This window comes from Felis catus, chromosome C1 (genome assembly GCF_018350175.1).
Source record: "Felis catus isolate Fca126 chromosome C1, F.catus_Fca126_mat1.0, whole genome shotgun sequence".
Lineage (NCBI taxonomy): Eukaryota > Metazoa > Chordata > Mammalia > Carnivora > Felidae > Felis > Felis catus.
Window position 1 is genome coordinate 157,175,647 of NC_058375.1, and position 12,200 is coordinate 157,187,846.

At 45.3% G+C, this 12,200-nt stretch overlaps 1 protein-coding gene across 6 annotated transcripts in view; it reads right to left on the bottom strand.

Moving 5' to 3' along the window:
* STK39 (serine/threonine kinase 39) overlaps positions 1–12,200 on the bottom strand; it is a 324,725-nt gene that overhangs the window by 303,920 nt on the left and 8,605 nt on the right. For 5 of the 6 annotated variants that reach the window (XM_023259427.2, XM_045033901.1, XM_045033902.1 and 2 more), the window contains exon 1: positions 7,829–8,184. The exons of the other annotated variant lie outside the window; for it this stretch is intronic. In XM_023259427.2, coding sequence (XP_023115195.1) covers positions 7,829–8,033 — 205 coding nt within the window. In that variant the 5' untranslated portion in view covers positions 8,034–8,184. Of the gene's footprint in view, positions 1–7,828; positions 8,185–12,200 lie in introns of those variants that run through there. 6 annotated transcript variants of the gene reach the window in all.

Consider the following 12,200-nt stretch of genomic DNA (forward strand, 5'->3'; position numbering starts at 1 on the left):
ATGTTCTGTTCCTGTGTTTCACTTACATCCTTGATCTTCTCCCAACAGTCCTGATTTCTACACAGCAAGAGGCCCCGCAGAACTTTAAGGTTGGGTTATATATAAATACGTAAACAGGAAGAGAGAAGTCATGGGTATGCTCAAGAAAGGAAAGTTCTAGAAAAGAGGAGACCAGTACTGGGACCTCCCTGTCCCGCTCTACAATGCCTAAGTAAAAGGATGCCACACGGGGCAGGAGGCCGCAGGCCCTTAACCTGAGAGGCCATCCCGCAGTCCAATGACCTCAGGAGAGCCAGGCCGCTGCACGCCTGCCTACCTGCACGGTACAGGCAAGCGGAAGCACTCAAATGCTTACTCTTCATCTGGGAGGATTAATGAGCTAATTTCTACAGAGCCCTTTAAGCTGATTGGCCCTAACGTAACTAAATAAGCAACATCGTCAACCACAGGCAAGATCAAATCTTGAGGATCCAGGGAGGCAAATTTTTAGAAGTCAGGCAACGTTCCCCTTATGTAAGAAAGTAAGGAGTGTTTGTCCCCAGAGTTCAGGCTTTAATCCAGAAAACATTTATCAAATACTTAATACGAGGTGTGGAGTATGGAGGCTAGAGACGCTGTCCTCACAAGGAGTTAACATCCAGCACCCTAATGGGCAAAGAAGCGGCCAACTTGCATGCAGTGTGAGGATTGCCAGGGGTAAAATACCCAACAGAGCAAAGGAAAAGGAGGCTTAAGGGCAGAGACTGTGTGAAGAGAAATCATTTATTCCAGGTCTTAACAGGGAGGCCAGATCAGGGTGTGTTCAAATGAACATGCATCAAGCTATATACATTTATGGTATGTACACTTTTCCACATGCATGTTATACTTCAATAAAGGTAAAAATGAAAAGGAGACACATTGTTCTCTGTTAATACATGAAAACTGAACGGTAGGGTGTGAAATGGTGTTTGAAACAGAGTGAAAACTTGCCTCTCAAGGCTAGGAAAGCATGAAGCATTTCAAGAACGGCAAAAGGTTCCCACTGGCTGGGAGTCTGTCTGCAAATGAAAATGACAAGGAAGGTCTGTCCACAAAAGGCAAGAGACAATTCCCAAAAGGCCTTAAAAACCATGCTTAGAGTTAACCTTAAAGATGACAGAAAAGCCACTAAAAGTGTTTAGGCCTAGGGTAACTGACAAAAATGTTGGCATAGCACCACCATTTTGGGAAGAGTGCATCCCATAGCTGGAAGCAAGAACGGAGACAAGGAAGCTGGTCAGGAAGTTATTACAAGAACCCAAATAAGAACCGATAAGGGCCTGAACTAAACCGGTGACGGCCAAGGGAAGAGTTAAAGACAGAGCAAAGAAGATTCTAAGGATGCAGAGTACCTAGGACTGATGACCAATTAGATGCGGGAGATGAAAGAAGACGGGGGGGGGGGGGGGGGGGGGGGCAGCGTGGGATGACCGGCGTCCTTGCGTCACACGCCAGGGTCTTAAGGAAGATGGAGGATGTCGACGAAGCTCATCAAGATTGAGGTAAAGGAGGAGAGACGATGAGTTTAACTGTGAGTGCCACGTTGTCCGGAGCATCTAAACAAAGACATACAAAGGGCAGCCGACGCGCCAGCCCCCAGAACAGGGAGACCCTCAGCATCTCAGGTGGCGGCTGCAGCCGCAGACATACATACGGTGAAGTGGATCCTGGAGCAGGAAAGGAGGAGGACAGAGGACAGACGGTGCCAAATGCTGCGGAGAAGAGAAAAGGGAACCGCAGCGTCCCCGGGCTGTGGCCCCAGGAGTTGGCACCGTGATGGTGGAGATGCCAACTCTGGTTTCTTAGCAGGAGGGCAAAGAGCACAGTGGGCTGAGAAGTGAATGGGAGGTTCTTTCAAACAGCTTAGCTGTGAAAGGAAGGAAGGAGATAAGGTAGTGGCTAGAAGAGGAAGGACGAGTGAGTGTTTTGTTTTGTTCTCATTTGTTGTTAAAGATAAGAAAGACCTGAGAGTATTTTTAAGCTGAGGGGAAAGCAGGGAGGGGAGAAAGGAGATGGGGAGCAAGAGTGATGACTTTATCTGAACACAAACGCTCCTGTCGTCTCATGCACTGGGACACGGCGATGTTTCTTTTAGTCAGCAGCATTTCCTGCCAGCATGGCAGCCTCCACAGGGCCAACTGAGAGGTGGAAGAAAAGTGCAGTCTTAGCAGGTTGTTCTCAGAGCCCTGTCATAATGGGCTGTTCCTCCCAGCAACCTTTCCCGCAGGATGCTCTCACCACTTGTCAGAGGGCCATTTGGCACCCAAACCCCTGAGCTCTCCAAACCACCAGGAGCTCCACAGGTCCCTCAGCTTCCTCCTGCAGAAGAGGGGAGGTGCGACTGGAGGCCACTCCACCCCCCCCCCCGCGCGAGCTTTGGGGACCCCCCCGTGAGCCCCCTTCCAGCCACACACCAGAAGAAGGCCACCAGCCGGCAAACTCCCCCTCCCGTTCCCCCCCCACGACCCCCCCACAGCCCCGGCTAGAAAAGCGAGCAGAGAAAACGCTTCAAGCCACTCCAACATCTCACCAGAGACAGGGCTGTGTTCTCTCCTGATAATTTGAATCTGATTAGCAAATGTCGCTTTTAGTAGTTATGACTAAGACTAATTGAGAGCATGCCCTGTGCCAGGCACTCTTCTAAGTGCTTTACATTCTCTCAATCCTCACAACCCTATTTTTATCATCTCCATGTTACAAGTGAGGAAACTGAGTGCAGACACATCTAAGTAATTTGCTCAAGGTCACAAGGCCAGTGATTGCTATTGCCAGGATATGAAATAGACCAGGCCATCTGACTCCAGAGCCTGCAATGTTTTAATTTATTCTCAAACATCATCAAAAATGTAGTGTATAACAGACTATCAGAGACAGGGAAAAATTCATAATATTATTGGTCACAAATCAAAAGCATAAAGTACTGTAGTCATTCTACCAAAAGTTTCTTTTCTACCTAGAGAATTTTCTCACATAGCATTTTGGACAGCACATTTAAAAGAGCATTTCTGTGTTCTAAAACTGTTATCCTTGTTGATAAGCTCTGTGGATATAGAAAAACAAAAAACAAAATCCACGTTGAACCGTTCAGTATATAGGGATGAATTGTATGGTACATGAAGTATACTTCATTAATGCTGTTTATCTTTTTAATGTTTATTCATTTGTGAGAGAGAGCAAGAGAGAGCATGAGTGCACACGTGAGTCGGGGAGAAGCAGAGAGAGGAGGAGAGAATCCCAAGCAGGCTCCACACTGTCAGTGCAGATCCCTATGCGGGGCTCGATCCCATGAGCTGTGAGATCATGACCCGAGCCAAAACCAAGAGTTGGATGCTCAACCGACCAAGCCACCCAGGCACCCTGAAGCTGTTATTTAAACGGGAGAGTAAGTGAAAATTATGCAGAAAGGTATACTGATAAACTTGAAAAAGATAAAAATTTCGTGAAAGATACAAACGACCAAAGTAAAAGACAAAATCCAAATAGTAAATACAATATATAGCAAATACATTAACTGAATGAGTAATACATTAACTTTCAAAAAGAAACACAAACTTTAAGTGAAGATGGTTTCACAGCTGAATTCTATAAGACAGCATTTCTCTTATGAACGTAACTACTGCCACTGAATTATACACTTAGAAAACGGTTAAGATTGTAAATCTTATGTGGTATTTGCATATTTTACCACAATAATACAAAAGTACAAAAAGAGTATTTCTATATATATTTTTCTCTTTACAAAAAAAAGGTGAAATGATACGAAAATCAAAGCCTTGTCTTAGGCCATACATCTGAGGGCTCTTTTAGTTTAAAAGATGAAATAAAATAAAATGGCCAAACTAGCAAACCAACACTAGCAGCAAAGCAGCCCAGTTTAAAGGTCTGGAAGATCAAAATACACACTCTGTGCCTGGGCCCTCTGAGGTCCTAGAAAAATGACTGTGACCCAATGTAGCTCTCAACGTCCTCAAGATCCCTCTAGAGTACCCATAAAACCAGTTCTAATCCCTAAACCACAGAACCCGCACAAACTCTGAGAGCACAGAGTGAGGCAGAAGGTCTCTGGGCTGCTGCTGGCAGGTCTCATTTTAGGAAAGGCTGCTTGAAAACCTGGCTGTATGCCCTATTATCTGGGTTTGGGGAGATGCATCTGAATGGTTAAACAAAGCGTCACAGGAGAGAAATAAAGTATTCAGAGGAGCCCTCCATCAAACTATAGCTAGGATTCTGGGAACCAAAGTCTTTTGTTGACTGAGACCAAAAATTAAATGTATTACTTTTAGATCATTCTAAATGACCACTCAGGACAAAATGAAGCAACCCTGAGAAACCAAATACAAAACTAAAGAAAGGTTTACCCTGCAAAAAATCCAAGGAAATCAAACTTACTCTGAGGCATAAGTCAATTTAGGGTTTCTCTGAGGAAAATCAGCCAAGAAAACAGCCCCTGACGCCATTATCTGACTCAAATACAGAAACTGGTGTTGCAGCGACCACAGCTCTTTGCCAGAAAAGTTCCTTGAGGTTGTTCAATTCTACAACAGATGCCCAAGACAACATTTACACGATTCACTGTTCATTCTGTTCAACAAAGGTAATACTATTGACATCACCAACAAAGAAACTAGTTTTTCAATTGTCTTATCGTTGGCTAACCCTGATAGTTCTAAAGAAACAATCTTAGGGTGGGATGAAGGGGAGAGGTAAGGAACAAAGGTTAATGAGGCTGAAGGGTATAAAGAGGCTAGAAAACCTCCCAAGAGCCATTCCTTATTTAGGAGACGAATATTTGGAACCTACTGTGACAAGGGTATCGACGGCTAAAAGGAGGAACCTAATAACTTCACAACATTTTCAATCCCTCCAACAGACTTTACATCATTTCCAGGTCATGCATAAACTTCTGAACCAGATTAACCCTAAGAGCATTACAAATTGTCTATTGATCTTTTACAACAAAAGAACAGCAATGCCACAAGAAAACTTTATTTTTAGACCTGCAAAATCCTGTGTTTATTCTTCTAAAACAGGAGTCAAACAAATGAACCTGCTCTGTTTGGACTTTTGTAAACCTATTCTCTCATAATCCTGAGGCCCCAATCTCTGCGCAGAAGGAAATGAAGAAAAAGTGCTCTGTGCCACGCTGTAAAGTTAAAACACGGTGCTTCCCTTGGTCTTTTCTGCTCAGGCACATCCGAGCCTCCTGCTGGTCACAGCTCACATTGCTGGAGCCCTATCATATGACACCTGCCACACGGACAGGGGAGGCAAAGGCTCTCCACCCGCATTCATGTTGAAACTAGTTCAGTGTCTGAACTACTAACTCTCCTGCATGTAATGTTTAAGCAAAAGTGCTTAACCACAAGTTCACTTGTAATCACTCAACTAGCATTAAACACTAAATGGAAATGGGTTTATAATTCCCCATAAACATTAAGCTCTTGCAAAACCCTATTCCCGTGCTCTGATTTTTCAATAACATGGCCTCCACACAGACCACCTTTTAGTTGGAAAACAGACGAGATAAATTTAAAATGGAGAAAAGCCATGCCTACAGTCTGAATGTACAAAAATAGGGGTAGAAGTAATAAGCAGGTGTTTTTGCTCTCAAATTCCTTAGGTAAATTGACCAACCATAATTAACAATGCTGTTACTGCGAGCAGAGAGAGAAGCCCTGCACTTAATCCCTTCACTTAAATTAAGATTTTATTCATTAATTCACAAAACTAGTCAACTCAAAATACTATGTTTTCAAAAGGCAAAGCCCACATTTTAACTCTAATAATTAACAAAATGACCAAATAAATTGATAAGTAAATTCTGGTGTTCCTGTGTTCCCCTCCCCCTTCCTTTGTGCTCTCCCAGTGCTCACACATCACATCTTCTAGAACCGAAGTCCTTGAGGGCAGGAACCATTTTCATTAACTTGTATGCTTCTGAACATCTAGCACAACGCTTGGGACACAGTAAGCCCTTAAATTTTGTGGCACAAATTAAAAAATAGGGGGTTACATGCTTGCTATGATGTAAAAGGAGAGGCAGAGGAGATCAATGTACTTTGCCTCAGGAGAAGCAAAAGGCTTCTCAAAGAAAATTCTCTCTAGCCTCGGGAACTGTGTGAGATTCACTACAAAGATGGGCACTCGGATGAGAGAAGAGCCTGTGCCCAGGCAATAAGGAATGTAAAACCATGTGTCACAGGACAGCAGCATACTCAGGGTACAATCAGTACAAGAAGAATAAGGGAAGGGGCAAGCCTGTTGAGGGCAGGCAGTAACACTGAAATACTGAAGGGGCTTATATGCCAGGTTAAAGCACTCTTCACTGAATAGGCTTTGAAAAGCCCTTAAGGTGATTTAATCCAGCCAATGACACAAAGACACATTCCTTGAGAATCTCTGGCCCAAAGTTGTTTAAAGTCTGGGTTTTCAAAGAATTTTATATAGAGATGTCTCTTTTAGATTATTTGAAGTTTTTATATCCTAGGTTACTGTTCGGCCCATCACTTTCTCATATATATGAAATATATGCGTATCTCGGTCTATGCTGTTTCATTCACACAGTGGCAGGTGATAAAGGCTCATTTAAACACCCAATGAAATTCTGTTTTAATTTTTTAAAGGGGGTGTGGAGAATTTTTTAAAAGAAAAGCAAATAATAATGATAACATAAATACCCGAAATTCCTTTTTCATCACAGTACTTAAACATCAAGATATGGGAAAACTACGTCCTAGCCCAGCCCCAGTAAGGTTAGAAGCTGAGGGTGCACTTTGCCTGGAGGCTTCCTCAACTAGGTTTAACAAGACTCTCAAAAAGGACGATCCGATAGGAACCGTTCTAAGTGAAGGGGTCAACACAAATCTCCTGGCCTTTCACGTGCTCGGCCTAAGGAAAAGTAATGCCGGCTTCTTGCCGTTGACTTTGCCAGGCTTTTAAAAATGTAAGATAAGGTGATATTTGTGAGCCGACTAGATGGCACCGAATGGCAGGAAGCAGATCACAGAAAGCCTCGGGTTTCATTCTTGCAGCTCGGCCCTGAACCAGAGGAAAGCACCGGCCCGGTGCAGGGCAGAAGGCCAGGGCGCCTGCTTTCCCCGGGCGGCCAGGCTGGGCGGCAGGCGGCGCGCCAGGGTACCGAGAGGCGGGTACCGGGGCGCGCCGGGCTGCAAGGCGGGCGCGGAGCAGCGGCTGCCAGGGAGGCCGGCATCCTCCCCAACCTCGGGAAAGAACCTGGGCCTCCGCGACTCCTACCTGGCCCCCTTACCCACGGCGTGAGGCCGCTGACAGGAGGCAAGGGCGCGGAGCTTGAAGAGCAGAGACGCGGCTGCGCCCGCAGAGTCCCCCAGGACGCGGCCCCCCGGGCGCAGCGCGGGGGCGCTGGAAGCCCAGGGCGGCGCCCCCGCAACCCCACCTCACCCGCGACTGCCTGCCTGCGTGGCCAACCGCCACGGGCTGCGGCCCCATCGCACGGGAGGCGGGTGATGCGGCGGCTTTGCCGGTCCCCTGCTCCGCCGCCCCGGCGATCGGGAGATAAAAGTTTGCAGCATGCGGCTCGTCTGCAGTGCGAGTCACATCCGCCGCGCCGCCTCCTGCAGCACCAGCGCTCAGAGAACGAACAAATAAATTAAAAAAAAAAAAAAAAAAATACTGTTGAAGCCGGTAGGCCCCGAAGCCGGCAGCTCTGCCTCCCGGGCGTGCATGCAGGCAAGCCCAGCATCCCGCACCCCCTCCCGCCCCCGGCCGCGCCTCCCTCCCGGCCTCGGCGCCCGGCCTGGGCCGGCCCCGCCGCGCCCGCCGCACTGACCGATAACCTCCTGCAGCTCGTACGCGTCTCTGCAGATGGGCCAGCCGACGGCCTGTGCCGCCGGGGCTGGGGCCGGAGCCGGCGCCGCGGGCGCTGCCGGGGCCGCCGCTGCTGTCGCGGCCGCGGGGGCCGCCGCCGCTGCTGTCACCGGGGCTGTCTGCTGGGGCTGCTGGACGTGCACGGGCGAGCCGCTCGGCTCCGCCATGATGCTGCCGGAGGAGAGCGGGAGGACGCGCCGGCCGGCGGACGACCTTCCACTTGAAACTTCCCTTCCCTCACCGCCGACACCTCTCGGCCGGCGCACGCCCTCCCCGTCCGCCGCGCCGCCGCCGCCGCCGCCGGAGCCAGCCACGAGGGGAGGGAGCGAGGGAGGCCGAGCCGGGCGGAGGGAGGAGGCAGCGCCGGCAGAGGCGGGGTGGGGAGGAGGCGGCGGCCGCCGCGCTCGCCGCGCGACCCGAGCCTCGTGCGCGCAGTTCTCTGCCTCCGCGAGGGGAACCGCCGCCCCGCCGCCCCGCCGCCCCCTCCCGCTCTGCTCGCGGCCGGGGAAGTTTCCACCGGAGGGCAGCAAGACGGGTTTGTGTTTGCTTTCGGGGCCCGCGTTCCAGACAATCAGGCTCTCCAGAAGATGCCCCCTGGGGACCCCGAGGGCGGGGTCGTTGAACCGCCGCCAGGTTCTCAGATTCAGAAGTCGCCTCTGCTAACGAGAACCTGAACTTCATTTACAAGTTAGCGAGAGAGACACCTACACGCGGGCCGTTTGTAGGGCGCCAGTTAAAAAATAACCCAAGTTGTAACTTTCCTGCGCATTACCTGCCAATATCCCTTTCCCACCTTGTCTAATCTAATCGCAGCCCTTCTATTTTTTTTCTTAGTGAAACATGATTCCTTAGGTGTCTGGCTGTTCCCAGACTTTCTTCATTTGTTACCTACCGGCCGCCCGGATCCCAGGGAGGTGCTATAAGGGCCTGTGAAGTTAGAATTTTAAAAATGTTAGGGATTTGGACACGATTTCAAATTCTATACTCTTAATAGCATGCCACAATAACCCCTCTAGGGACAACAGAGAGCAGGCATTTCTTTTACAGAGCATACTGTGTCTTAAATAAACTGCGTTGAAAACTCATGATTAATTGCTGCTTTTTTTCCAACACTGTCAAAATTACCTCATCTTTAAAACTGCTATGGTTTAACCATGAGTCTTCCTAATTATAGGTGTCGTATTTCACACTGAATGTTCCCTGTGTTCCCTTGGTAGTAATGACCAAGATTACACCATTCTTGTCTTAAGCAGAAACAGTGCAGTGAAGCAGTGGTCATATTGGTCATTTGGCCAAAATTGTGTAGTTTTCATGACAACTACTGAATAAATAAGAATAATGAGCATTATTTAAAAAAAAAAAAAGGCTCTAAGAAAGATTGTGATACTTTGTTTTCTGTGTTTATACACAAAAAAATCTCAAGTTTTTCTTCTAAAGATAATTGAGAGGCAACTCCAAAACTCATTGGGACGAATGTTATATGTCAAACACTGATATAAACTAGAATGAGCGATGCTTAATCTCTTACAATATTATGGAACAGATGGGGTATAGCAACTATGGTACTCTGGTCTATAAGCAGAAATTTATGCTGAACCAAGAAAGTGTACATCTTTTATGCATGGGTGTTCAAAAACTGCCTATTGATTTTAATGCCTGTCAAGAAACAGACAACTTCATGAACAAGTAAATTCCAGGCCTCTGATGTTTTAAGTAATGAGGAAAAGGAAACAGGGGAGATCTCTGTATCTGCTCACCTTTTCAAGGGCTGCACCCAACCCCAAAGAACTTTTAAGGACTGCTTTTAAGGGAAAAGAAAAATAATTAAATGACTATGACCTCCATTTTTGTCATATGAATTTATATTTTGAATTTCAAATCATGAAGTGAGACTGTGAAGGCCAAGGAAAGTTCTTGGAACTTAATAGGAAAACATGATGCTGTCAGGATCAATAGCACAGATTTGAATCAAACACAGATCACTTAGTTTCCTGCAAAGAACAACTGTTCCATAGTCACATACCAGATATTTGTACCCAGACCACCACTTTCCAAATGGCTACCAGAATGACGACTTAACAAAGCTGATGTCTCAGTGCATTCCCATCACTACCATGAGGAAATCAGTTTACAGAAGACTGTTTACTACCAGTGGCCTTTGGAATCATTTTTATATATGAAGAAAAGAACATGAATTATATTTTTAAATTATAAAATTATAAAAGCATTATATTAGAATTTTAAGTCAATATGTTCATAAACAATTGAGTAAAGGGGTACATAAAACTTAGAACTATGTGTATTTAAAAAGTACTCAACTGTGGAGCACCTGGGTGGCTCAGTTGGTTAATTAAGCATCTGACTTGGGCTCAGATCATGCTCTCACCAGTTCGTGGGTTTGAGCCCCGCACCAGTCTCTCAGCTCTCAGCACAGAGCCGGCTTCAGATCCTCTGTCTCCCTCTCTCTCTGGCCCTCTCCTGCTTGCACTCAACTGATAGGCAATTTTTTTCCCCCTGAAAGCCTATTACTGAATTTAAACTGAATGATGGCAGGGGAGGAAGCCTTTAAAATATAAACAAGGTTTACTTCAGTACACAAAGAATACATTCAGTCAGAGACTTTAAAACATAGAAAAAATAAGAGTTTAAATGTTACTGAGCATTTACAACTGCCTCATTATAAGTCAGAGTTTCTCAAGTTCAGCACTTATGATATTTTGTGCCAGATAATTCTCTGTGTTGTAGAGATCTGTTCTCCTGGCCTCTATCACTAGATGCCAGTAACACCCCCCACTCTCAGTCATAACTGTGAAAAATCCCTCCAAATGTCCTCTGAAGAGCAAACTGCTGCCTTAGATGAACCGAATATATAAAATTTTCATCTTATAAACAGATTATTGTAGTAGTCATTTGCCTTACAAAGAGCTTATATAGGGGTTCAGTTATTTATTCATATATCCTGAAAGAGATCAGAATCTGCTACCCTAAAATAATGCCACTTTGGCATAAGGACTATTTTAAGCTGAAGGCAAGAAAGAAACAACAGACACAGGAAGAGCTCTCTGCTCTCCCCTATCTGCCTAAAAGCAGGGCATAAATTTCCCTTTTGTAAATGGAATTTCCATTCATAAAGGAAATTTCCATTTGTAAAGGTGCCCCCTCTCCCATACCAGGAAGAAGAGAAAGGCTCTTATCATCGAGATGGCCCTGAAATGAGTCTGCATGAACAATCTGTATCTATCATCAGTTTACCTTATGTATTTCCCAGTCACCTTCCCATGATTTACCCTTGCTAGAGGCCAAACCCCTTTTTCCCTTGTCAAACCACTTCTCCACAATTTATCACCCTTTGTTAAAATGGTATATAAGCCCCCCGGTTCTACTCATCCCTTCGGGTTATTCATCATGTAGTACTCACACATGTATGATCATTGCACATATGCAAACAAACTTTATTTTTTACTCATGCTAATCTGTCTTTTGTCAGTTCAATTCTCAGGCTTCCAGTTACTAAAGAAGTTCCTAGGAAGTTAGAGGAAGTTTTTTCCTCCTCTGCAGTCCTTTGAACATCTAAGAGAAGATGTGTAGTGTAGTGGCCACAGCCTTGAAGAAAGAAAGTGCCAGAATCAAATCTTGCCCCCAACATGTTTTTTTATTTCTGACTTTGGATTTATTAAACTAAGTCTCAATTTCCTCATTCACAAAATCAGCATCATAATAACTTCCTCGTGGGTTGTTACAACATAATCTGTAGGTAAGCAGCTCAGCAAAATGGCTGACACATAGTAAATGTTCAATAAAATGAAAACCCTCATTGATGTCACTAACATCATTATTATTATCTGCCATGATTTGTAACAAAAAAATATATAGGAGAAAGATATGTAATAATGGCAATCATAAACTGTACAGAATATAAGCTCTCTGATGGCAAGAATTTTTGTTCCTTTGGTTCACTGCTGTTTCCCGGTGCCTGGAATAATATCTAGCACAGAATGTACTCAGTACATATTTGTTGAATGAATATAACACTTTTTAAATGTATAAAAACATGCTTTTAAACATCAGAATGAGTCAGCTATGTCAAGGGTGGATTACATGGGAGGAAACTGAAGGCGGAGAGACCTATTTGAAAGCCACTGCTATAGTCAAGTTAGACAAATATGCATGCGAATAAAGCTCATGATATTAAAGATAATGATGAGGAGGTAGATTTAAGAATTATTTGATGACAAATGAGGTTCCTTTAAAAATCAAATTGCCCCAATGCATTAAAAAAGTAGATATACACAAGTACAATATATAAAAGGTCTTTAAAAAAATACATCTACTGA